At 44.9% G+C, this 27,771-nt stretch overlaps 1 protein-coding gene across 1 annotated transcript in view; it reads left to right on the top strand.

The window, feature by feature from the left end:
• The window catches only part of PLXNA4 (plexin A4), a gene marked incomplete at both ends in the record, with an annotated part of 402,235 nt that overhangs the window by 172,733 nt on the left and 201,731 nt on the right, over positions 1–27,771 (top strand). The window contains one exon of the mRNA XM_079549350.1: positions 17,842–17,973. Within this exon, the coding sequence (XP_079405476.1) occupies positions 17,842–17,973 (132 nt within the window). The remainder of the gene's footprint in view (positions 1–17,841; positions 17,974–27,771) is intronic.

Here is a 27,771-nt window from a genome sequence, read left to right as displayed (position 1 = left end):
CCAGGAAACGGTGTGTTCATGGGATCCTCCAAGCTAGGACAAGACATGCATGCATGCAAGCAAAAGGGACGGTGGTTGCAAAGCCATTGTAGTTTTTCCTTTGTTTCCTATTGTCAGCTCTGCACAAATGACAAGTTGTGTCAGTCCTGACCTGCAAGATGCCCAGCGGCCTGTTTTCTGCTAAACTAGAACGATCAACAGCTCTAGGTCTATAGTTCTTGCTCTGTGTGAGTTGCTTTATAAGTATGTGACAGCATAGTATCTTCAAGAGGGAAACTGATCAAGATGTAATTCTTCAACCCACCTCCTTTAGGAGGACGTGTTGAACATTACCCTCAAAATTAAGCATTTCCGTGATAAACCATCTACACATTTTTTTTTCCACATGGACAGCAAGGAAAGGTGAATGACCCATCTGTGAAAGATGCCAGACAGTCACTCGGGCTGAAATTTGTCTCACCTAATGTCAGCCATCAGCACTGAATCGAAATGAGTTGCCGTTTATAGATAATGGAGAGAGACTGGCATCTCCTGAAAGCAATTCACTCCATCTGCCTGAGACACCTATTTAGGATGCACGATTAGCCCTGTGGTGAAACCTGTCTCTTTCCATTGACTAGAGGGGAAACTTGCCTGACTCAGTAGGTGAGATGTCTAATTTTCAGGAAGACCATGTTAAACAAGATGAATTCCACACTGAATGCATGCCTGGAAGGCATGCAGGTAGCTGATGACAGAAAGACATCTCTGGAGCCAGACAGAGCAGGGCTGCTCAATCCCTATCCATTTGTTGTCAGGTTGGTTTAGTTTGCCTCTCTCCAGCCTTTACATCCCAAAATATCCTGCTTTGGTCTGGGGCTGGAAGTGGCATCTCGTTTTGTTGTGATTTGAAGAATAGATGAGAACAGGCTGTTGTAAGAAGCGTAAGATCTGAATGGCTTCTTCCACGTCACTGCAGGAAAGGGAGATCATGCCATTCCTGTTGTACAAACAGGGCACTTGGACACAAAAGGCTATGAGCAGTAGCAGAGGGAATTTGGCAGCAGGCATAGCACTCAATGTCCAGATGCTCCTCTGAGGTTATTAATATGGTGTTGGGGTCTGAATGGGCTGTCCGTGATTCCACAGTAGTCAGCTCGATAATATTTCCTAGAAGTCGGCTTCTGACCTTCAGAAATAGAATTTGAAAATGTAGACCCTCTCACTGTCACCTCTGGGACACCTCCTCCCAGACCCAAGCTGCCACTACAAGTCCTACTGTGCCAGGATGTGTCACCTGGATCATCTTGGATCATTTCTCTTTGTTGCCTCATCCTTGGAGGCACTCGAAGTCATGCTGGAAGGGGCTCTGTCAGTCTGATCGAGCTGCAGGTATTCCTGTTCATGGCAGGAGAGTTGAACCAGATGACTTTTAAGGATCTCTTCTAACTCATATGATTTGTTTTTGGGAAAGAGCTGACACTGATATGCCCAAATCCTGTTCGAGTGTTATGGGTGTTTGGGAAAAGCCTGGAAAGCAGGTTGTAGGTTTGGGGCAAAGTGGGGCATATCGGGGTGACGCACCCTAGAGCTGTGTCCCATCAGGACTGGCATTGCTCTGGGACATCTGAGAGAGCCGGGATTCCTATAGGGGACCCATTCCATATAGCTGCTGACACCCTGTGGCCTGTCGGGAAGAAATGCAGTGACTTTCTCAGAAAGGTTGGGCAAATTTGGGTTTGAAAAAATGTGCTTCCAGGAAAAAGAAAAAAGCGACTGTTCTTGGAAGAATAAATAATAATAATGATAATAACAAAAAGGAAACAGATTCCCCAGACAGTTCCCAGCTGTGCTTTTTAGTGCTACTGGAGGGACAAAGGTGGCAGCTGGCTGGCCAGCAGCCTGCTTGTGGCTGTCCCTGTTCTGCTCCCAAGGCCATGGGTTGAGGGCGAGCAGCTTCGAAGGGTTCCCAGTTCAGGAGATGGATGGGGGAGAAGTGATTGAAAACAGAAATGGCCAAATCTCCCCAAAATAACTTCTGTAGCTCTTCCTCCTCCTTGGTGTCCCTCCTTTTGTAGTTTGTTTGCCACCACTGCCAAGATGTTTCCTCTCCGAATAATATTTTCCCTCTGTGTTTTCTTTCCCGACTGCCAAGAGATCTGTGTACAAACATGAGTTTCTCCCATTTATAAACAACCATCTATTCCTCTTCCAAGAGAGTCCTGAACAAAAACGGAGCAAAAATAAAAAAGAGAGATGCACGCTCGTCTCTGCTCTGCTCTGAAACACAAATGGGTGGGAAGAAGTTGTTGGCCCAGGACAAAATTAGCAGGGAATAAGTTTTAGCTTTGAAGATGAGAGAAGAAACAGTCGATTGTCACAAAGAGAGAGAGCATGTCCCTTTAAACCACAAGCCTTCAAAGATAGCCCCGAGTCCCAAAAATGAAAGGCTGCACACTGCCTTCCTCTGTCACTCCTGGACAGAAATAGTAGTCTAGTGGGAACCATTAGAGCCGTGATGAGAGGAGTCAGTCTGCTCCAATGAATGCGGAGAGCCCAAAGGCTGCTCCTGGGGCAGCTGCTCGGGCTCTGGTCTCCATCACCAGACCGACATTGCTCACAGAGGCAAATCTTGCACTGGGGAACATGGCTTTTGCCTTCCAGCATGGAAATGAGGCACCTGCACTGATGTAGGATTGCTCCCCGTGGCCCATTTTGTCTCCTGTCTTTTGTCTCTCCCCGTTTTAAATGTCCCAAGGAACTGGGGGGCTCAGGCTGAGTTCAGGGCTATCAATGATACCAGTACCTCAGGAGGCCCTCATGTGGGATTTTATGGCACATCCATCTCTTTGTGACAGGGTTATGCCTCCTGCGTCCCCTATGGATGTGTCCCCCCCTTCTCTGGGACAGCTCGTGACCTGCTTTCATCGGTATAAACTTCCCTGAGAGTGCTAAAATCACACAGTGATGGACCCAGACAAAAACAAAAAAACAACAAAAAAAGGGCAGGATGAACCTATCGATTTACAGGGGGATGCTGGCTTTGGTGGGGTGTCCTTTCAGAGGGCCCCAAAGCTGATGTGGGGACAGTGGGTGGCAGTGGGACAGCTACTGCAGCTGCGCCATCTGCTGCACACACAGAGAACCTTCGGCCAGAAAGGAGTATTTGGGGCTGCAAGGGACCAAAAATAATAGACAGCCCATCCCCAACATCTTTTTTGCCCTCTTTTTTTTTTTTTGTGTGGGGTATATACTGCAGGCGAAGAAAAGCTTTGATTTGGTGTGAGGAGGATTGGTTAAGTGACTATTTAAAAGTCGTTTTTAAAAAAGTGGTTTAAAAGGGCTCTGCAGAGTATCTCCAAGAGTATATGAAGGTCTCCAAACCTGACATTCCTGTATTTTGTCTCAATTTCATAAAATGGATCCAATTTCACCACAACAAAACCTTGAAAACAGGGAAGGTTTTCCTCAAAAGGAGACCAGGTTTTGGGACATGTGAGCAAGCGCTGATTAAGGTAGAGAGGCTGTTTCTATGCCAATTCTCAATGTTTGAGATGTTTCAAGCCATTGTTTGGATGGAGATCAGTGTTTGCCTTGAAATGTGCTGGGTTTGGCATATTATATATCCCCAAGTTAGAATTTCACTAAATAACCCCCCATACCCTTAAGAGTATGAAAAAAACAGCACTAACACAACCTGACAGTTGTGTCTAAGTAGTTTAAAGGAAAATAGTTGCACCCTCTTGGGAGGTTTTGAGGTCCTGTTGAAGTGCTGACACAGCTGCCCAGAGAAGCTGTGGATGCCCCCATCTATGGAGGTGCTCAAGGCCAGATTGGATGGTGCCCTGGGCAGCTTGATCTGATGGGTGGCAACCATGTCCTTTGGAACTTGATGGTCCTTAAGGTCCCTTCCAAACCAACCAATTCTGTGCTGATTTTCACAGTCCCCAGTCTACATTGGTTCCTCTATAGTTCCTCCTTCCACTTGCATGGGATAACCTTGTTGAGTTACTCCAATGCAAAGCTGGAGGTGATCACTGGTTGCTCTTAGGAGTGACTGCTGAAGCTGGGCCATTGCTTCAGTGAAGGAGGATTATGCTCGTAGACCTTTCAGTTACCAGACTGTGCTGAGAGAGGAGAGAGTGAAAGAGTTGATAAAAGGGAAGGAAGGAGTCAGCATTTGGAAGCTTTTTCCAGCAGTACAGAGTGAAAGGACAAAGCCAGGAGAGCCATGTGAACGGAGGGGAAGAACAGCACAGATGAAAGCGGGAGTAATTATGCATCTCAATACCCTCCCTCCCAGGCAGCACTTGGCAGGTATATCTGATCCCAGGGTCTTTTGTGTCATGACTGGCACTTGCTGTATTGATGCTGAACTCCTGACCTTGCCTTGTCTTGTGCTGCGACCTTATGTCAAAACTGCTTTGGGTAGAGTTTCACTGCCAGGGTTACCTTGAGGTCCCAGAGGAAAGTGATCCCTCATCTCCCATTATAGTGACACACTCTTGCCGTCTCTCCCAAGCCCATGGGAGGTAGATGAGGGCTATGGAGATAAGAGAGGATCATGGCCAAGGTATTCTTCTCTCACATTCCCATCACCAAGTGTGCAGCTGAGCTTTCTGAATGCTCCTGCCTCGCTTGATGTGTTCAAGACAGTGGGGAAAGACCCTGCTTGGGCTCCCTGTAGTCCTGAGACCCAACTGTGTGACCAGCCTTTCTGAGAAGCACTCCTTTGCTTTTTCCCAAATTCTGCTTTTGAAGCACCAACTTTAACGGTGATGTAGTAGTTACTCCTGTAAACTATTGGTTGATGTTCTTTATAAGACTCAGACATTTTGGTCTCATGATAAGCCTTCTGAGTCCTTTGATGGGGGAGCCCAACCTGACCGACACTTCTGTGTAGCATCTGATTCCTGTCTTAGCAGGCAGCCCCCAACCTGAATGGCTCAGCAAGCCTTCCTCCTCTCCCAGGAGTCCCCTGCCTCCATCCAAGTGGAATAATATGTCAGTATTGCCTGCTAAATCCCTCTGATTCTCTTAATAATCTCTTGATTGTGCCTTGTGTCTTGCCCTCCGTGCTGTACAGCTCCTTTAGGGCAGTTCCCAGCAGAACTCATAATCCTTTTAAGTGCACAGGGAGAGCTTTATTTCCTCCACAGGGTGGGCAGCTTTATCCCCACAGACCTGTGCTGATGCTCTACAGAACACAGAGTGTGGTTGGCTGGAAGAAAATCACTCCCTGTATTCCTCAAAAGCTAAGTTACCACCTTGTGTCTCCTTGTTCACAGAGACCTTGCACTGATAGTAATGTAAGCTGCCATTTAACTGTGTTAAAAGCATACCTACTTGGTCATCACTTTAAAATTTGTCTGTATTAGTTTTAGATAATTCGGTCAAAGGCTTTGCATACACATTTGTCTAATCTGGCTGATGTAGAAAGGAACGCCTGTGATTAAGGGTCTGGAGACACATGCTGTTCTTATGCTATCGGAGATAGCAATTACTTGACTTACACAATACTTTCCCCTTGAAGATTTCCAATACCAATCAATTTTTGTCTCTCTCTAGCTGTCTCTGGAGGTGTCAATAGTAATGTGCTGAGAGCCATGGTTGTGTGATCGTATGATCACCTGTTTTCCCCTGTGTGACCCTCTGAGCTGAGGACTGTACAGTGGTGCATGTCACTTAGACAGTATCTTTTATGGTCTACTCTTCAAGAACTTCCACTTAACTTTTCCTGTAGGCACAGAAACTGTGCCCCCAAAATGATCAAATCCATAGGTGGCTCAATGAAACACGTAGAAACTAAAGTACTGACAGGGCAGGTGACATCACTATGGTCATATGGTCAATAAATATTTAAGATGAGGTTTAAGATTCCAAATTTTCCAGTCCCTTGTCTGTGTGGGAACTGTTGAGTCACGGCCTGAACCACTGATTGAGTACCTGGGGAAAGGACCAGCTCAGCCCTGGGAGCACAGGTGAAGGCACCTGTGTGACTAGAAGGGCTGGAGCCTGGCTGCACCTCTCTTAGAGCTCATTTAAGAGCAGGATCTCTTTCTGGAGATTTCTTCCTGGTGGAGCTTTCCCCTACAAACCTGGAATCTTTTGATACGTGTAAGCAGTCTTCTTCCCTTTCTTCATAGCACCTTTCTATTGTGTCGATCTCTCTGCCATTACACCCCTGGTGAAACACCTTTTTCCATCACACTGTTTCATCTAATTGCTACATTGCCCTAATCTTCTAACCCTGAAATAAGGTGATGAAGAGGAACAGAGTGCATTCACTGTTATCAGCACAGACTGACATGAGAGCATTCTGTGAGGATAAAGCAGTAGGACTCAGCTGAATGTTTTGGAGATCCTTTGGCTTGATGGGGCAAGATGCTGTGTAGAATGCTTAGGTCCATTTGGAAGATACTGCAAGCAATGATTGGTGGTATTTCTTTCTGGAAACACTAAGGGTGCAGAGAAGGAAGACCTGAGAATTTGTTGCATCTCTGAGCAACAAATTTGTTTGTTTGGTGTGGTCTTTTCTGTAGTATTTTAGAGGGGTAGCTGTCTTTCCATTCAGTAGTGACTAGGAACGTTGGAGTTTGTTGCTGCACATTGAAGATCACTTCGGTGAAGTGATGTATGGCTTCTGTAGGAGAGGAGCAAAAATTAGTGGTCTTTGGAAGACAGAAATTATAAGAAATGGTTTTGGGTCACTGATGAAGGACTGGATGATGAGAGATGAGAAAGGCTTGGGAAGAAGGAGGGCTCAGTGAGACACAGCTGAGCTGAGATGGCTGCTCAGGGAGTTTTTGTCTTGCTGGAGGTTAGCTGAGAGGAGAGTGAGGACTAACTAGGGATTGAATTTGGGACTAATGCTGCTCATTCATTTCTGGATGGCTGGAAGTATGTTATGTGTATAAGGAAAGGCATGTCCCATGGTCAGACCTCAGACAAGGGAAAACGGACTGTTGATGGGTTGGGTTGGGTTGGTGGGTTGGTAGATGAGAGCAGCCTTCAGTGGAGGAGTAGCCTATAGGAAATGAAGGGAATAGGCCCAGCCTGCTGCTGTAGGGTTGGGTCACTTTTCTGGCAGCTTGTGCGAAAGGGGAGAAAGGATAAGCATGGACCTTTGTCCCCAGATGGGCTTTCCCTTTTATCTAAGGCAATATTGGATGATAAGCTTTCACTCTTTCTCTCTATTTTTTTTTTCTTTCTGTGGATAAACACAGATTATGAATGTTAGAAAAGCTTCAAGGGATGTTTTTTATCTGTTAAGTTCTTAATAGGTCACCTCGGCATTGAGAAGCCCAGGAGCTGAAGCAACCAACAATTGAATTACAATAACCTCTGCAGAGCACAACCCCATCAATGGGTCTGGGGCCCAGAGATACGTGGGACCTCATTATCTTGACCTTAGCCCCAGGGATGTTAACCAACAAAAAGCACTTGACAGAAAGGCTGGACTGGCTGATTTCCTTCTGAGGATTCTTCAGGTTCCCTTTTTCCCCACATAATTCAGAGATAACACCTCTCCAAATTGCTGACAGGAATTGTTCCCAAGTCATCACTCCATCCATCCACACAGGCCTTCTGTGTCACAGAAGAATGAGTAAAGAACCCCAAACCCTGCATTTCTCAGTTTTTATTTATGTGCTCATAGCCCATCTTTCCATTTCTCTGTAGCCATTCAGAACCAGAGTCTGGAGCAAATATCATTGCAAGACCAGAGAACTTTACTTGACCAGAGGTATAATCTCTGAGATATGATTTTGGATTTGAGTTGTTTAGAGGAAGTGGTGAAAATGCCCAAATCCTCAGCAAAGCAGGTTCTTTGGTCTGCCTCCATTATACTGTAAAGGGAAATTGCAAATGCTTCTGCACATCTTATAACGCATGGAGCCACAGAGGGCACTGTGCCACCCACCATGTGTTAAAGGCTGTGTGCAGATCAGATCCTTGTGTTGTCTGCTACAGAGAGTGGGTGCCTTCGGGGGGGGATTTCTGTGCTATTCAGGTGTGTTCCAACCCTAGAATCTGCTGGTATGTGACAGTGCACTTAGCACACTTGTGTTCATCTTCACCTCATCTCATAATCACTCAGTCATGACTGAGTCCCCATGGCACATTGTTGGGTGCATCCTGAGTCCAGGCGGATGAGTATCACCATGTGCACGTGTCACTGGGTACCTTTGTGCTGCAACCTGTTTGAGTGTTTCCAATGTATGGTGTGCTACTGGGTTGATGCATGCTCTGCTGTGCCTCTGTAGGCTGCTGTGGGCCCTCCTGCCCATGTGTCCATGGGAGTGCCTGGGTCTTTGCATGCCTCCCATTGCCCAAGGGCAGCTGGCTTCCTCAAGTGGCATAGTGTCATGAAGATCTGTGGGTGTCTCAAAGCTCACTCCGTCTGGCTTCAGTCAAAGGGCCCATTGTGGTGCTGCTCTGTACCCCCCCGCAGCAATCCCAGCCCCCCGGGTCACTGCATTCCCAGCATGGTGAGATGAGCTCATCTCTGGGAGGCATCTGGGCTCTCAGCCCCAAGAACAGACACTTATAAAGGTCTTGTATTCCAGGTCCTGCCCACGTTGCCATCCATCTGTCCTCAGACCATCCCATAGGATTATCTACCACAGCTTCTGAGCAATCCTATGTAAGGATTTGTGCTCCAGGCCAATACTGTGTGACTATCTTTGTTTCTGGCCAGTCCTATTCACAGATCAACTTTGTTTTTATATGTTTCTGACCCAAAACCATATAGAGCTTGAGTCCGATAGTGCTACTTGTGTGAGGGGCTTTGATATATAGTTTCACTTCTGCTTAAGATCTGACCATAGTCATCAGCTAATTTGGGTTGTATGCCATGCAAGTTGCCACCCAAAGAACGTCCTTGTATGTTGAAGTTTCATTTTTACACTCCTTTCTTTTTTTGCATTTTTTTTCTCCCTTGTATCAATCAAAATCCACTCTAACTGAAAGCATCTATTCACATTTTTTTTGTATGAAGAACCAGGACTGCACAGGTGGCAGCCCTGCCCATGAGAGAGGGGTTGGAATTAGATGACCTTTGAAGTCCTTTCCAACCCAAGCCATTTTATGATCCTATGATTCTGCCACTGGTGGCAGTATCAGGGTAAATGTCTAAAGCTAGCCATCTCCTCCCAAAATGTTGCTGATAATGAAATACCACCAGTGTTGGACAAACTGTAGTAGCTGAGCTTTTGTACTCTTCATGTCATGACTTGGCTTTATGTATATCTGAACTCCTGGCATGCTGGAAAACTAGAATAACTTTTTGACATGCAAGAAGATACTTACTACTTACTGCTACCAAGTGCAGCATATTCTCTTTCAGAATGTTCTGTGGGATGCTGTTATGTGGAGGAGATGACTTTGTAGCTGTAAAGTAGCCATAGATGTGCTGCAGAGAGACAAATGCATAATCCAAAAGCGCCATCATACTGTGCATGAACAGTGTGACAACAGGATGGCTCTTGAGATGGTTCATTGGGATCATAAATACCAGCATTCAGGAGCAGGGCCCTCACTATGAGCACAGAGCTTGGCTTCTGGTAATGTCAAATAGAGAATCTGGGGTGCTGAATAGAGTGTGGTAGGAAAAATGGATGAAGAGAGCTGTGTTCCTAGAGTGAATAAAATCTTGCAGTGCTTATAACCCAGACACAAAGGATATTATGGGATCCTTGGAGATACCTGTGAGAAACAAGCAGAATTGTCCTGTGTTCCTCCCTTCTTTTTGCTCTCATCAATGATGGCAAGTCTCCCCTCCCTGTAGTGTCCTTTCCTCAAAGCTGTCAGATGGACAGCACTTGCAAGAGCCTCAATAAAGGCTTGTGTACAAACTATGTGACTACAGTGTTTAAATGTCCTCTTGGTTTGCTCAAATGCATGCCTGATGTAGGCATCAGATCTCAGAGATGCCACTATGGGTCAGCATGACATTTTCTAGGATACCTCTGCAGGCCAGTGCCTTTTGTTCCCTGCTTCATTTTCCCTGGAGAGAGGGCAAAGCTGTTTTTTTTTCAGTCTCAAATGGCTTTTATTTTAGGTTGCAGGGTTGGGGTAAGTGAAGAGTAAGTGTTCCTGAAATATCTATCAGCAAGAGCACGTGCGCTCCAGGTATGTGGGACTGAGGTGGCTGCTGTCAGGAGAGCAAGGGCCAGAAGTTGTGATGCCTTCTGCAAAGGAAGGGGAAGGAATTATAGATGCAGGGCTCTGGCTCTTGCATGTAGCATCACAGCCAAGTCCTCAGCAAGGAGACTGGAGAGTAGAGGCCTCAGCCCCATGCCATAGGTGAGAGCCAGCAGCCTGCTAATAGGTTGCCTGGCTGGGCTTGTTGCTGAACACCAATCTCTTGGCAGACCATTACCTTGAAAAACGAGCTCTGCCGAGCTTGCCTTGTGTTGTTACAAACTAATGATTTGCATTGATCAGCACGTGGCTCACGACTGTCTAATTTATCAATCAGGGAGCGCCAGGGGATAGTGTGTAAACCATGCTTTCAAAAATGATGTCATCTGTCAGTGGGCTCATGAATGTGAAAGCTGCACACACCTGACGTACTCTCCCTGATGAGGGGTAGAAAGGACCCAGCCACCTCTTTGTCTTTCCCTTGTGTCCAGGTCTGAAGCTTGAACAATTGCTATTTCAATTTGAGGTGAGCCCTGCAGTCCAGGCATATCCTGGCTGGCCACACTTATGGCTGTAATTATTATTTTTATAGTAGTGGTAGCAGTGATCATAAACCTACTGTGTTAGTTGCTGTCCAAACCAAGAACAAAAGTCTGGCCTTTTGTTTACGTCTAATTTAGATCATAAATCCATTATGGCTGGGAGTTTCTCTTGTTATAAATGTTAGTGGGGAAATAGAGTGGAATGGCATGGAGTCACTTGCTGTGGACCATTTAAAAAAAAAAAAAAAAAAAAAAGGGGGGGGGGACTTCTGTCTGCTGTGAGTTGGTCTCCTGGCTTGCAGGATCCTCTGGCACAAAGCAGAAGGGTCATTCCAGTGTATCCTGCATTACTGCATGCTTGATCCATTGTAACTCAGTGCCCCTTAAACATCTAGCGGTGACCTCTAGTGAGTCTTCCCTGGAAGCAGAACTCTGAGGTTGGTCTCCTCTCCAGATTGCCTAGCATTGCCTCTGGTGACAGTGGCTGCCATCCAGACACGTTTGGATCTGGACAGCATTGAACACATGAGTGCTGTGACCAAACACTTGGTTTGTTAGGATCTTGATCTCCATATGACTGAAGGTGCTCTCAGATCTGTACTTGGATGGAACAACTTGATCAACACAAGCAGCACCTCAAAGCTGTACAAGAGAAGAGAAAGGACTGCTGGCTGTTAGGCAGAAGAAAGAGATCACTCGCCCCTTGCTTTTTCAATTAGTGTTTCTAAAAGCCTCTTGAATTGGTAGATAGACAGGATTATTGAAATGTCATATTTTATTAGAAATTGATCTCCTGCTAATAGGCTTTAGGCAAATTAGAATGGATTACTCTATTGGAAAACACATGGCAAAACAGGGAAATAGGAGGAAACAGAGTTCACCAGCTCCTTCCCTGTCTTTGCTGAGATCAGTGCAGTTACATCACGTAACCCAAATCAATGGAAAAGCAGAAGTAGGTTGTCATCATGATGGCCTGATGTTAGATCATACTCTGCTGTGTCTTTGCTCCCTTGCCATGCCAGAAACTGCAGCCAGCAGACTGTGCCCACTGGGGAATGTTAGGTTCATAAAATGGGGAGGAACTGATATTGGAAAAGCAATGAAGTATTAGAGGCCCCTGTGCAGTCGTAAGGCTGTGGCTGGGCACTGCTCAGAGCAGCCTGGATTGATGTGCTGGGCTGCAGGGCTGCTTGGATCTCTTAGAAATGAGATTTGCTGAGCCTTAATCCAATAGTAAGAAATAATGATGGTGATTTCGGTAAGAAGCCCTTGGAGAAGGAGATGCAGGGAGGACAAAGAAGAGATACCTCAGACTATGGGGAGGACAGAGATTGTCCTCTGCCCAGCTCTGGTTTTCCCTATACAAAATATTTCTTTCAGACCCAGTGCCACTGTTTGTTCCCTTGCACCCAGGTGGAAGCAGTGGGGTCTGATTCTATGTCCTGTGGGGCTTTGTCTTTGAAATCCATTCTTGCAATCTTCCTTAATCACCTCCTCTGGGATCTGGGGCAATTTCATGGCTAAAACAAACTGTCGCTGTTACTTGAGCAGGAACTGCCAGAGTGCTGTCTGGAAGCACTGGGGCTGGCAATGATGAATTCCCTCTAACTTCATCAGCCTGGGGTCTGCTGATTCTGCACAAAGCAGAGTGATGGGGAGGGAAGTGTTGGCTGAATGAGCCATGGTTCACCAAGCTCCTCATCCCCTTAGTTATTCATTTAATTATTTGTAATGACTATCAGCCAACTAGACTCTGCTCCTGCTGTCTTCCTATCCAGCTGTTGTCTGCCCCATCCCAGTTCCCAAACAAATCTCAGGAGACTTGGCTGGATTTTAAGGAGTATATGGGGGTCTCACTTTCACTCTGCTGATGCTCTGAGAAGGAATATATGGTTTTAGAAGAGCAGGAAACAGCTGAGCACAATTGACATGGCAGAAGTGATGCAGACTTCTGCTACCTCTAACAAGACCAACCTACTGGGGCAAGAAAATTGAGATAATGTGTTAGCAGGAGTGCTATGATCATTTTCATGAAGCCTGCTTTCGAAGAGATTCTGAAGGCAATTTTGAAGACAATCATTTGCCCATGCTTAAAATACTGCTATTTATATACTAGAAAATGTAGCATAACTGGATTTTTCTTGGATTAAACAAGACTGCATTATATTCAGAGAATCATAGAATGGCTTGGGTTGGAAGCAACCTCAAAGATCATCTAGTTCCAGCCCCCTGGCACGGGCAGAGTTGCCACCTACTAGATCAGGTTGTCCAGGGCCCCACCTAGCCTGGTCTTGAACACCTCCAGGGATTTATTACTGTGCTCCAAACACTGATTCAGTCTGTGACATCATGCCATGCCTGTAACACAAGCAGCTTAGATGGCGGGTTTTAGCAGAAGTGGCATTCGTCTACCATTCAGTTGTTTTACACTGTGCTATTTGCAAATGCAGATACACAGTTTAAGCTTTGCTGCTGATGTGCTTAGACCTCTTTCACAACTCACTTCTTGGTATGAAAAATAACGCTTCCCAAAAGTGACCATCCCCATCCAGCTTAGCAGAGGAAGAATGTACTACCAGAACTGCGAGATCCTCTGATCGTGGGGCAGGACCAGTGCTCTGGTCTGCAAGGGAGATGTTTCTGTTGCTCTGCTGAGATTGAAGAAACTTGTTTTTGCCTTGACCATGGTTTGTCTTTCAATAGTGAGGCTGATTGCTTGCTGACACCTATTACTTCTCTGTCCTCCATCTCCCCTGTTTTTCTTTGGTCCGTTTGAGATTGCAGAGTCATAGAATCATTACTGTTGGAAAAAAACACTAAGATCATGTAGTCCAACAATCAGCCCATCCCCACCATGCCCTCTAAACTTTGTCCCATGCTTTAGGGAGTTTTTCTGTGCCCCTTACTTCAGTAACCACATGATTCCAACCCCTAAAACCCATGACCCCTTCTAAGAGAGAAGTCCAGTTGGCCACCAGCTTGCAGAATCACAGAATGGCCAGGATTGGAAGGGACCTTAAGGATCATGAATCTCCAGCCCCCCCTTGCCACATGCAGGGAGTCTTGCCCAGAACGTTTCTCTCCTGTTCTCACCATTTCTCTCCTGTGGAATCACAGTAGCTGTAGGGATCCAGATAAAACTGTAAGCATCAGTAAAATAATGGAAGGTATCTTTTACTTTCTTTCATCTTCCAGACCAATGGGCTCTTTGCCAGAATGCCTACAGGGCTAGCCATGACCAGTGTGGGAGTTCAGGAAAGACCAGAGCCTGTATCTTTAAAGATTAATAGTGTTGTTTGCTCATTAAGGAGATCATTTTGAAGCTAGCACTAACCAGAACATTCGAGTGCAAGCATCTGTTTGCTACTGGGAGAGGATATTTATTGTCTGATACTTCAATGGATGTAAATAAACAGCCAGACCTAGATAATGTTCAGACAAACAAACAAACAGCTGCCAGAATAGGTCCCCTGGCAGTTGACCTTCGGGAAGCATCATGCTGATGTTTTAATAGCAGCCAGCTTTGCAGAATGAAGCCCAGCAAGCGTAGCCTTCCGAGAAGCAGGATTAATGTGCAGTCTGAATGAGCTGATCCCTCAGGAGCTCTGCTTGTGTGTTGGCTGTGGGGCAATGGAGGGTTATCAAGGTGCTGGGTGTCAGTCCTATGGGTGGTGGCAGGCATGGTGGTGGGCTTAGTTGATGATTTAGAGTGCTGAGTAGGGCAGGTGTCCAGGCAATAGGAACAGGTATTCCAGCAGTGAAGGTGATGAGCGTGTTTGTGGATGAGTGCATGTACATCTGGCAGTGGTGGTAGTGGTGGGCTGAGCATTTTTGGACTTGCATAAAATCCTGGAGCCCCTCCTTCCTTTATTGCCTTGCTCTCCACCCTCCTACCTTGCAGAGATGCTACTGGTTCACATCCAGATTCAAGGAGAAATCCCTCTGGACTCTCACTCAGGCTCTAATCTCACAGCCCATTAAGAACATCTCCATTATAAGAGCATCCGTACTTCAGTCAGAAGAAAAGTCCATCTGCTTCAGCACCCCGGCTCCATGCTTATGGCTGATTTCAACTAGTGAAAGCAAGAACAGAGGAAAATGCTGGTGTGTGCTTTGAGTTCTCTTGCATTCAGCAGCATGGGTATATTGTATTTGTGTCTCTGACATCAGTGATGACCATTTGCAAGCCTAGATCAGACTCTCCTCATTTCCCCTTTATAGACTCCCTGGCTTTTTTTCCCCTTCCAAACTCAAATGCTTTAATTCCAGTGGTTGCTTGGGAGTGGGGAATAAAACTCGAAGATAGATTGTGATTATATTGCTTGATGCTCAGCAGCAAGATTGTTCTGTGAAGATAGAGATCCTTTAAGCTCAGTGCCTGGGGTTGAGCATACGAAGGCCAGAGTTGAAGACAGGATAAGGTAGTACTTGATTTAGGGGCCAGAATTCTGGATGCAAGCTGCAGTGTCGTCTCTTTGCTGGCACAGGGCTTGCGTTATCTTTGCGGTGTGGGTGAATGTCTACCAGGCTTTCTGGCCACTTTCTGAATTTTCTCTTTCCTTATTTAATAGCTTTGACTAGAAGAAGAGATCTCTGCACTTACAGCTGTTAGGCTGTGTAGGCATGAGTGCATGTGTGTATGCTTGCACATGTTCAGTGGAATGAGCCCTTCCTCCCCTTCTGCCCCATAATGATTTTGCAGCCAATTAGGTTAGCGATAGCTGTTAAATTCCTTCCAAGTATCACTGTTTTCCTGATGTGAAACCTCTGCAATCTTTTACCTGCACCAAGCCCACAGGGGAGATCCCAGGGGTCTGTGCCTCGTGTCCATGCTGTTTGTTAACTCCAGCTGGTTATTTCTTCTGCTTGCCTCTTCCGTCTCCAAGCTCCTTCTCCTCTAATGGGGCTCGCAAAGGCTGGGGATAGTGACTGAGCCTGGGGTGATAATTGGCTGCTTACATATCTGGTGGCCTACAGATCTGACCCTGATGATGCTGAGAAATCAAGGTCAAGGCAGCGAAAATGTGAGGTTTGTTTGGAGCAGCCACAGGGGATGGGAAATGGGGGCAAAGCTGAAGCAGCAGACAAAGCTCAGTCATTGCCCTCTGACAGTGAGAACTTGGTGCAGAGAAGTCCTCATAGGAAATTGGAAAGGATTCTGTTAACGGGGTTCTCTGAGCTGCCTGGGGCAGTGCCTCAATGTACAGGTTTCTGTGTTTCTCCACCTTCAATCCTTTTTGCTTGTCCTTCCTTTCTTCTGACTGTCCTAAGAGTTTATCCTGAGCTCATTGGCCTCTTTCTTCTTTACCTCACACGTGAACCGTATCGGTGACTGCTTTTAAGCAGAGACCAAGGAGATAAAGGTGTTCATTATGGACGTGAATGAGCCTTTTCCTACCAGGTACTCACTGATACTGGGAGGCATGGATGCTGGATGTAAGGCCCAAACCTCTTTGTTTGCTAACACTGGGGAGTATGTTTCTATCAGCACCAGATCCATCAATATGATAAACTAACCACACGTCCTCTGGTCTCCTTTGGAAAGGGCAATTTAGACTGGATATAAGAAAATAAGTTTTTTGCAATAAGGGTGGTGAGGTACAGGCTGCCCAGAGAGGTGGTGGATGCCCCCATCCCTGGAGACACTCAAGCTCATTTTGAATGGGGCTCTCAGCACCTGATCAGGTTGTAGATGGTCCAGTGCAGGGGAGTTGAATTAGATGACTTCTAAGGGTCCCTACCAACTCATATGGTTCTATGATCATTGCAGCCCTTTGTTTATACAGGCTTTCCAGACCTTTGTTGTTCCCTTTTTTCCTTTCTGTTTTCCTTTCTAATACAAAAGATGATTCAGGCTCAGTTTCTTGGCAAAAAAAACAAAAAAACAAAAAAAAAAAGGTTGATACAGAAATAACAAACCCATGGTCTGTGTGCCAGGGACCAGTGGGAATGGGTCTTGATACTGTCATTATTCCGTGGCATGTTATTTCCTTTTGGGTGTTTTTTTGTTTTTCTCTGCACAAGTACAAACCAGGATCTGGAAGCATTTGATCTGCTTTTCTCAGAAGGATACAGAGATCATCGTTTGGAGCACGAAACAGATCTGCTGTAACTTGGGAAGCTAGGGAGGGGTACTGTAATATGTGGATTGCTCTGGGATACAAGATTTTGGGGAACTGAGAGTAAACACGGTGAGGGGAGCAATGTAGATGCATCTCTGAATTGTGTGGTCATAAGTTTTGCTGAAATACTGAGTTTAGAATATACCATATACCATATACCATATACCATATACCATATACCATATACCATATACCATATACCATATACCATATACCATATACCATATACCATATACCATATAATGGACCCAATACTTCTGTGGATAGCTAGATTGTCCTGAATTGTGATTATGCTAATGGAAAAGATTAGAAGCCTTCTTCAACTGTTTTTCAGTCCAGTCTCTACAGATGAACTTTAGAACTGTAAAGAGAGAAACTTACTGAGTTTTGTGCTCTTTCTTCTATAGTTCTGTCTTACTATCAGGGATAAACTGGGACAGTGTTCTCATAATCACAGTTATTGATGTCCCTAAGTGACTCCCTGTTATGAGTTGTAGCTGGAATCATAAGGTGTCATAATTGTGCAGGACAGATTTCAATATCAGATATAGGTAATCAACAAGAGAAATAGCCTGTGTTGCATTGTAAGTTCTGCAATAATATATTCCCCCATGGAATATTAGTAATAAGAACAATAATAGTATCTGACTAGCATTTGAGTGAGTCAGTCTGGAAGACTCTTGTGTGTTTTTTCCTCTTTTACTCATCATCACCACAAGTTCTGTCCTTTATATCATAATTTTTGGTAAGATTTGTCCAGGCAGCAACAGTGATACAGCGATGGTAATACAACAGCAGTAATACACTGATAGTGCCAGAGAAAATTAGCAAGCTCTGGATTGTTCTTCTATGGATCTTATGTGTTGATGGGACCACCAACAGCAGTTTTGTGCTTTCTTTAAGTGAGGACGCAAGGGAAAAGTTTATTTTGTGGTGATGGGGGTTGTTATCCAAAAGATGTGAACAAGAACACAATTTCTAACGATTATTGCAGGCTGAATGGAAGGAGGAAAACAACTCATGTTCTCTTCCCACCTTTTTTTTTCACTCTGCAGATCCGTGTGGATGGCACCACCAAGAACACGCTGGAGTATGAGATAGTGCAGGTGGTGGACACTGGCCCCATCTTAAGGGACATGGCCTTCTCAATGGATCATGAACACCTCTATATCATGTCTGAGAAGCAGGTAAGAAGCCTTGTCCGTCCGGTGTTCTGAAAGCTTTTAGCTTGATTGTGCTATGGATGGCAGAATTGGACATGAAATTCTCAGTGAACAGTTATTGCAAAAGATACTCGTGCACTGTTAAATATCTAATGACTGTGCTTAGAAACCATTGCACTTATACACTGATGAACGTTACTAAGAGGACAGGGGCACGGACCTAAGGGGGAGGAACCACCCCCAGCATTGCCTTATGCAGTTACACATCCTACTGGCTACATGACAAGGAGCTGCTGTTGCATCTACTGTGTACCACATTCTCTCCACCCCCATTCAAACTATGGCTACGTCTGCCACAGATATGAACAGAGTAAGTGCAAAGCTGAATCTTTTGGAGCCAAATGTAGTATTTAGAGTAGTTGAAGCTTTCCTGAGACACAGTGATCTAGAGTGGGAGACAAGGCCTGCCCTGGTGAAGACATGGTTTTGAGTGAGATTCTTGTTGTTAGTATTATTATTACTGAAAATGCTACTGGCCAGTTCGTGGAAAATCCAGTCTGGGTCTTCAGCATGGAAGTCTGATTTTGGCAGAGTGCTTGACCGTAGGGAAGTTTGCTCCTTCAGTTGGGAAGAAGTAGTTTGGCATGAAAATATTGATTGCTTGTAATTAGCCTTGTGAACATGCAAGGACTTGAAGTATTGCAACTGTTTGTTTTGTGCATGTTTGTAAAGCAGTCTTAGGATGGCTAGACAAAAGGGAGCAATGAGGGAATGTGGCAGGGCAATGCAAGTGCTCTACTGTGCACCTCCAGTCCTACTGCAGGACACCAGTTCAAGAGCAATGTGTTCACCCATACGTTACGGTTCACTGAGTAAATACAACTCTCCTGACCTTGCACCATGTAAATGGCACCAGATATAAACCACAAACATGATATGCTTCCTATTACCTTCACAAACTGCCAGAAGTTCCTTAACACCAGATTCCCCTTTAGATATTGTGTGCTGTGCTTTGACCCTCTGTTGGCATTGTGCTGCAGTGGTCAACAGTCAGCTGTGTCCAGGACAGAAACAGGCCACGTTATCTTCTTCACTCTTCCACCACTATGTCAGGTTTTCCACCCACTAATTCCTGCCTCTTAAAAAGGAAAGTGAATAATCATCCCATCTCCACCTGTTATGATTTTATACACCTTCATATCCTCTTCAGGTGGCTGTTTTCTAGACTGTGGCTAATGATTAGTCTTTACCTTAGCTAATTTTCCTAGGGCAATAAGACAGAGATACATGTGGGTTTTGAGTGGAGGTGGTTAGTGGGGTTGCTGTGGCCCAGGAGCTCAGAATCTGCAGGCTGATTGTTTTTCTTCTCTGCATAGTCTGGGGGGTTATAGTTTCCAAGACTGCCATTTTGTGTGCTTGAAACACTTTCTTTTAGATGTTTTCTGTGTCTGTGAGGTCTCTTTTGTTTCCATCTCTTTCCTCTGAGCTATGAATAACTCAAATATGGGTTGGGGAGTGGAGCAACTCTATACATACATCTTCATTAGAGATGCTGTGAGATGTTAACACAGGAAAAAGGGTGTGGTGACAGAGCTGGAACTTCTTTTTCATCTGCTCTTTTTCGTAATGCTTGGAAGGAAGGATAGGATAGGTCTTCTCCAGTATCAAGGTAAAACAGTCCCAGTCACCTGCTGGGATGGCGTGGGAAGCTGGAGGCAAGTGATGCTAATGAACTTCTATGAAACTTGTGAAAATACACAATCTATTTACCATCATTTTAGAAAGGGAGTCCTTCTATTTAAGTAGAGTGAGGCTTCCCACACAGTGAAAGCCTTGAAGCCATGATGATACACCAAAATCTAGTGCACTGATTTCAGAGTTTGCCAAGAGCATCCATTTTGGGACAGGTCCCTTCAGATCCCACCACTCTACAGCCTTTCACATTTACAAAGCTGAGATGTTTGTCTCCTTTGGGCTGGTTGGTCTAGTAACATACAGAGGAACTCTCTTGATTCTCTCTAGGAGAGGGCAATGGGGAAAATACATGCTGCTCATCACTGTTTACTCAATTCCTATCTCCTACACAAGCCATTTCTGATTTTGTTTATGATATCGGAAGCAATGCAAGTGGTAGAGCTGCCATCATGGCAATAAGGTATGCTATCTGTGCGCCCACGGTACACATATCTGATAAATGTTTATAAACATCTGAAGGGAGGTGAGAGGCAAATGGATGAGGCTAGGCTCTTCTTGGTGGTGTGTAGTGATAGCACAAGGAGTAATGGCCTAAAACTGTAGGAAGTTCCATATTAACATGAAGAACTTCTTTATGGTAAGGGTTACAGAGCACTGGAACAGGTTGCCCTGCAAGGCTATGGAGTCTCCTTCTGTAGAGATATTCAACACTAGTCTGGATGCCTGCCTGTTGTAGTGAACCTACTTTAGCAGTGGGGTGGACTTGATGATCACTTGAGGCCCCATCCTCTGTGATTCTGTATGAACACTCTTCAAGTGCTTGGATTAACACCCATTTGGCCTCAGTATGTGGAGGAGGGATGGCTGAGGGTAGGTGCAGAGTTTAGCCATCACTGCAGGCAAGATGAAAAATGCTATGGCATTGGGGAGCATGTATTTTGTCCATTGTACAAACCATGTCACACAGTCCTTTTCACACATGGATGAAGCCCTGAGTTATCAAAGTTTTTCAGTGCCCACAGCAATCTCTTTACATTTTGATGTCTGTGGAGATGAGGGACAGGAGAGTAACAGCTTGACCTGACCTTTTTGAAGGCAGACATGGACTGGGGTTTCTTCAGTCTCAGTCTTCGGGGCTCACCCCTTGCTGTGTCCCAGAGATAAGAGCAATTCTGTTGTGTATTCAGCTACTCCATTAAAAGCAGTTTTGCAAAGCTCAACTTCATTACTCATCAATCCTCAATGGAAATGGAAGCTCCAATAATAAAACTGAATTTTTCCAGCTTGTCTCTGTTCTATTAAAGCTTTGGCAGTCCCAGCACGCATTGCTCTTTCCATACCCAAAGCCAATGATGAGGTGTTAGGACCCAGTTCAGCATGGCATCCTTTAATCTGAAATGCCTTCAAAGCACTGCTGCTGTAAACCTGACTTGTGTTTCAGAAATATCACAAGGCATGTGTAAAAGCAGCATCTGCCTGGCTGCAACAAGCTTAATGGTGACAGGACAAGGGGGAATGGCTTTAAACTAAAAGAGGGAAGATTTAGGTTAGTTGTTAGGAATAAATATTTTACACAGAGCGTGATGAGGCATTGGCATATGCTGCCCAGAGGGGTTGAGGATACTCCATCCCTGGAGATGCTCAAGGCCTGGTTGGATGGGGACCTGGGCAGCCTGATCTGGTTGGGGGCAGCCAGCCCTTTCCATGAAGGTTGGAGTTCAGTGATCTTTAAGATTCCTTCCAACCTGAATCATTCTATAATTCTATGTACCTGGGGTCCAAGGGAGCAGGGAGCCCTGCTTAGCCCTGTGGTCCTTGATCCTCCCTTGCAGTTCTGTGCAATGCTGAGCTCTCAGGAGCAGGATGCAGCAACTTTTCACCACCATTCTATCCATATAAAAATATATTTTATAGGAAGAGTGATCAAATGATGGAAAGATTGGTCACCAAAGCTTTCTCCTCTCAGACAAGAAGCCTGATACTACAAATTCCCTGACATTCTATGCAGTGTTTGAAGTGCCTCTTTCATCACTTTCCTACTTTTTCTGCTTCTATCTCCAATCTTACCCATTCTCTGTAGCCCTGTCTTCCCATTTGCAGGCTTTTCTGTTGCTCCATTTCTTAGCTCTCTCCTGTTCCAGCTGTCCCCACACTGCTGAATGGCCATGTCTCCTTGATGCTGGAGTGTTGATATGCTCAACCCAGCTCTGGATATCATGAGGTGCAGGGTGCTCATTTTCCTCTTGTGGCTTTGGACTAGTTGTGGGAAGGTCACTCAATCAACCCACTAAACAACTCCATTTCAACGTGTCAGACTCCTGGGACTCTCCCAGTGCTTGGAAGTGTTTTGCAAAAGTGATGCAACACCTGGAAGCAACTCCAAGATATGAGAATCTTAGCTTTTCCCTTTGATATAAGGGGATCAAAGGGAAGAGCTAGAGAAAAGGAACTGAAAGGATGGGGGAAAAAAAAAGGTAAACAACAAGAGGCCTCAACTTTGTATTATTAAAATTTCAAGGCTTTGAGCTGCCTCCCACTTCTGGTTTACTAATGGTTAAGGAGGACACCGTTCTGTGAATAGTTTGAGTAACCCCATGTTTTACTCAAGGAAAGAGGTTTTCTGTCCCTGGCTGTGCAGGTGACTCAGAGTCACACTCCAGCAGAATGTTGTGATTCTTTCGTATAAACTAGCAGAAAGGCATCCACGATTTGAGAATAACTCACATCAGTGCAGTGCTATCATTCCCTAAAAATCAAAGGTGAGATCGGTCAGGTCATGCGTAGCAGAAGCAGAGAGGTATTTTTGGGGGCTCTTTTAAACTTTGCCAATGCAATATCAAATAAATATGTGCTTCAGCTAAAGCATAGCAGAAAAAGCATTTGGTAAAAATTAAGTAATGGTATTACAAATCATGTTGACAGGATCTTTTTGGCCCTTCTGTGTCTGTTTCTCATTAAAATGGGGGAGGCTTTTACCTATTTATCTCCTGAGATTTAGTCTTCTTTCTTTTTGACGCTGAGTCATTATCTGCAGCAGAATTACTGTGTGCAAATTAGCTGCAAAGGAGGAGGTAGTGACTGGTTAGTTTACTTCTGATTTCATGACCACTGATTAAAATCTTGTCTGCCGATTGTGTTATCGTATCAATTAGTTAAAGCAATCACTAATAACTTTACCTAATTACAACATAATTTCTTCAAATGTGGTCTTTGCGCAAGATTTCAATTAGCATTAAGCCCTCGGTTTGGAGTGGCTGTTTCCTGGGGATTGTCAGCCTGAGCCTGTCCCCAGAAACACTGGCTCAAGATCACAAGTTTTAAAAATAACTCAAGTGTTCTTTCCTGTAAATTTACATTTGCTTGTTTGTGAGCCACCAGGTTGCGTGCAGACTATGTTTTTCATCATTGGTCCAAGACCAGACGAGACTGAAATGATTATGCTTGAAAAGAGAAAGCTGAGATTGTCCAATAAGTGTGACTTTTTGACCTGGGATTTAAAAGCAGCAGAAACACCCATTAGCTGTTATAAATGGTGACATTGCTACTGCAGATGTCTATCATTTCACTCTGCTGACCTGATGGCTGTTGGGAAAATGTCTGTCATCTTGTAGAAGGCGTTAGAGTGTGTTGTGTGGAACACACAACTGTACACACTGACACGTTGACAGTGAATCATAGAATGGCTTGGGTGGGAAGGGACCCCAAGGATCATCAAGTTCCAACTCCCAGGCCACAGACAGATCTGATACTAGACCAGGTTGCTCAGGGCCCTAAGCCTGGTCTTGAACACCTCCAGGGACTCTTTGGAGATGTTCAGGTCTTTTGCAGGACTTCACTGTTCAACCTATAAAAGCTAGGAGGGAAGGATACGGCAGCATAGTCTCTTTTCTGGAGTAATTTGATGCTCTGAGGCTGAAATGCTCGGTAAGACCAGAGTCATTAGAGCTTCTAAGAGCCTGGGTAAAGTGCTGAAATATAATTTTTCTTTGTGAAGTTGTGTTTTGTTTGGCACTCTTTATGAAGGATTTCCTAACTCATTGCTCAGCCACCCTGCTTTTGGGCAGTCCTGAACAAAGCATATGAAGAAGAAAAGTTCCTAGAGTTCGATCAACCTCTAATAAGCACAGAGTATAATCCCAGTTGGCAGCCAGGGCAACTTTTGTTCTTCTTGACTGTCCTTTCCTGCCCTTAAAATACCACTTATCACCCTCAGCAATATCAGAGGCTGAACTCGGCTCTCTCTTGCATTTGCTTTCACCTAATTAAGGGCCTGTTAACTAAGTTGAGATGCCCTCTGAGAAATGACTGCATGGATGGAAAACCCTGCATTGATGCTCAGCTAAGGATGGAAAAGACACTGAGTGCCTGTGCTTCCCAGCCAAGAATGATAAAAGCGATTTGGCCCACTAGCAAAACTGCAGCACATTGTGCTGCTGACTCTCTTGAAATAATACTTTATCAGCATAATGCATATTATGGCAAGGAAAAAAGTCATAGTTTAGCTTGATTTTAACTCATTTGCTGCTTGCACGTGGATATCCTAGGACAAAGCTTTGGCAGCCTTAAGGGAGCAGGGACACTCTTAGTATCTTAATCACATGCAGGGGTAGTTGTGTGCTGCAGTGGGGTCACAAATAGCAGAAGACTGGGGTGAACCAATGAGGAACCAATTCAAGGTCTTGGAGATGTCCCAGGTGAGTCCTCTGTAGCAAAAGAAGAAATTCCACCAATGTACATCTTCATACCATGAGATATGTGAGCATCTGGAGCTTCACCTCTCATTGTCCTTCAGCCTTGGGTTTTTTGCACCTGAAATAAGCTCTTTTTATGCCTTGGAAACACTTTTGTAAGTGCTGATGCTGTGTTCAGTACCTCACTTTGCCATGAAACAAGTACTATTCTAAGGAGAAGAGCTTTACAGCTCAGAAACAGTTCAGGATTTGAGAGATCTGGACTCATATCCTACACTGTATCACGGCGGACAAGCCACTATGGATCCATGTGTCCTGAAGGTACCATAGATAGTTCCAAGATCAGGACATGTAAAAAGTCCCTGCTTGTAAGATCCCTTTAAGTATTGGAAGGCAGCAATGCTTAAACTGGCTCAGTCTTTCATCATAGGAGAGGTGCTCCAGCCCTGTGGGCATCTCTGTGGCTCTTTTGGACCCACTCCAACAACTCCACATCTTTCTTGTGCTGGGGACCCCAAACCTGTGTGCAGTGCAGCAGGTAGATCCTCCCAAGGAAAGAGTACAGGGCAGGGCAGAATCTGGCCCTTGGATTCTGAAGGAGATTCATCTCCCCTCACACCTTTATCAGGTCTGTAGTCTGAGCTCTGCTGGAAGTGTTAGAGGGGGAAATGCTCATTGGGAGAATCTTTGTAGCCATCCTGCAGGTGACTTGATAGCTCTCTTGATCTCTTCCCTGTGGAAGAGTTTGGCAGAGTTTGGCAACCTTTCACCAAAGAGAAGAATGTAACAGAGTGCAGACTGATATCCCTTGGCTTCATTCTTGGACTTGCTTATCCATACCAGAATCCTGTTTCCTTCTGACCTGCTGTGTCCTAGAGATGACTTCTTTCTTGAACCCTTCCACAGCTGTTGACTCCACCACCTCCCTGGGCAGCCTGTTCCCAGGCGGTACCTAAACTATTTAGTTATTCTCACATCTATGTGCCTTCCCTTTGTGAGAAGAATTATGACTTTCACATCACCATCTGTGGAATTGCATTTGGCTTGAAATTGAACAGCAATATCTAATGTCAACATTCTTCTCTCAGCTTGCTAAAGCCCTCTCTGTACCAAGCTGCTTCATCCATGTATTGCTCCAGTGTAGGAGCTGGAGGATGCTTGGGGACAGTTGAAGGCACAGTGTTCCTATAGGGAATGGATTGTTTAACCTTTGGGACTCTTTACAGGTTGTCCAGAGAAGTTGTGGATGCCCTATCCTTGGAGGGTTTCAAGGCCAGCCTGGATGGGGCCCTGGGCAGCCTGATGTAGTGGGGGGCAACCAGCTCATGTCAGGGGAGTTGGAGCTTGATTTTTAAGGACCCTTCCAACCTAAGTCCTTCCCTCATTCTGTGACTGTGTCATATCTCTGCGGTGAACACAATTAGAGGGGGTTGCCTGGGACTGTGGTGTGAGGAATGAGATGGGTCGAACCAGCAACCATGTCTTCCTCCTCCTTTCCCCTGCGCTTTTAAATGGGAACCCTTGTCCTGCTGAATTTATAGGGTCCCATTCACGGCTCTGATTTCACAAATAGTAGCTCTTCTCCTTTGCACAAAAAATAGCAAAATCCTAGGAAGGCTGAAGGAAAAAGTGAGCAGTGCACGTAAGTACAGAAAACATTTGTGGAGTTACTCCCTGGGAGAGAAGTGGCAGGGACTATTGATCCTCACATGTGGATGACGAGTGGGAAGTTGTGCCGATGTCTCCCCTGGGGCTCAGGACAGCCTGGCACACTGTGCACGGATCAGCTGGCCCTATTGATCGTGGTGTTATTCCTCTGTGGTGTGGCTTCTGCGAGTCAAACACAGCCTGCTGAGCTCTGCTTGGGGAAAACAGTGCAGATCCGTGGAGTTCAGTGCAACACTCATATATATATATGAGTATATATATATATATATATATACTCATATATATATAATATATATATGATATATATATAATGATTATACATCCACTCCCATTTCTTGGTGCTCTGGTTGTGGTTTCAGCTTGGAATAGGTCAGAGTATTAAGGGCAGCTCAAGGAATTTAGGTAGAAATCTGAAAATCTCCGTTCCCTACTCCCCCAGCCCCTGACCCTGTAACAGACTCAGAAGGGGAGAAGAAAGAGGAAACCTAAGAAGCTGATGATTACATGTGAAGCGTGCCAGATCTGTAATCCTGGACTCCATTAAACATCTGTCTCCTCCAATCTCTGTGACAGCCAGGTCTCCTCCTCTGAGCTGCCTCACTCAGACCTTACATTTGCAGGTCACTTGAAAGCACCAGTGTTTAATCACCCTCTGCTTTGGTATTCTGCTGGGCACCAGTGCTCCCAAGGAGGGAGGATTTGGGTAAGGCAGTGACCCTGGCTCAGGAAACCTTCAATGCAGTCACTTCTATACCTCTTGGGCTTAATCTTTTCAATCTCACACATGCTTGAGTGCTTTCCTGGTTTGGTGCCCTGTGGCTGTCAGGGGCTCTTCTCTTAATCATTGCATTTTAAATATGTTTCAAAAGTTGTTTCCATTGCAGGCTCATATATTTTTCTTTAAAGGAAGTATTTACTATTCTCAAAGCATTTCGTTACACCATGTCTGTACAGAGCTTTTGTTTTCTAGTATTATTTTGTGTTAAATGTTCCTGAGCTGCTAAGAGTGCTCCTTTCTAGTGCGGATTAATAGCCGGGTTTTTTTTTTTTGTCAGCATCATTTTTTAACTGTCCCACAGTTTGGTTTTTTTCCCCCCTTCTGCCCATTTTACTTTGTGCCTTTCTTGCTTTATTTCCCTGCTAAATATCTCTCATCATTTTATGCTGTGTGATACAGCCATTATCAACATAGGCGGGTGTTGTAGGATGAGGAAAATAAAACCACGTCAGAACCTGCCCTTGAATGGCAAGCTGGCTTTTATGTTCACTTCTGTTAAAAAGGAACTTTGGTGTCATGCTGTGTTTTGCTGTTGGTGTTTGGATAATAGTATACTCAACCACCCTGAAAAAATTTTCTTGTAGTATCTCCTAACAAGATGAGGAAGCAATGGGAATTCTTGAATGCTAATTTGGTTTTGTTTTACTTTGTGGTTTTTCTCTGTTTGTAGATTGTGGGATTTTTTGGCTTTGTGTTTTTCCTTTTTGAAGGTATTCTGAGGCAGTGAACCAAACTGGTCGTTGATTCTGATGCACAGAATCATAGAATTGTTTGAGTTGGAAGGGACCCTTATGGGTCATCTAGTCCAACTTCCTTGCAGTGAGCAGGAATAGAATGCATCTGTATTTTTGTTTGTAGCATAGGCTTGGTATACTGTGCCATGGAAGCACATTTGTGTAGATGGACAGCACAGGCCAGGAAGTCTCCTATTGCTGTAATGATATTCCCTAGATATCCCTCTTGGATGCACACCTGAGGCTATGTTGATAC

Source organism: Tetrao urogallus, assembly GCF_951394365.1.
Source record: "Tetrao urogallus genome assembly, chromosome: 1".
Lineage (NCBI taxonomy): Eukaryota > Metazoa > Chordata > Aves > Galliformes > Phasianidae > Tetrao > Tetrao urogallus.
This window is presented reverse-complemented; position numbering and strand designations above follow the sequence as displayed.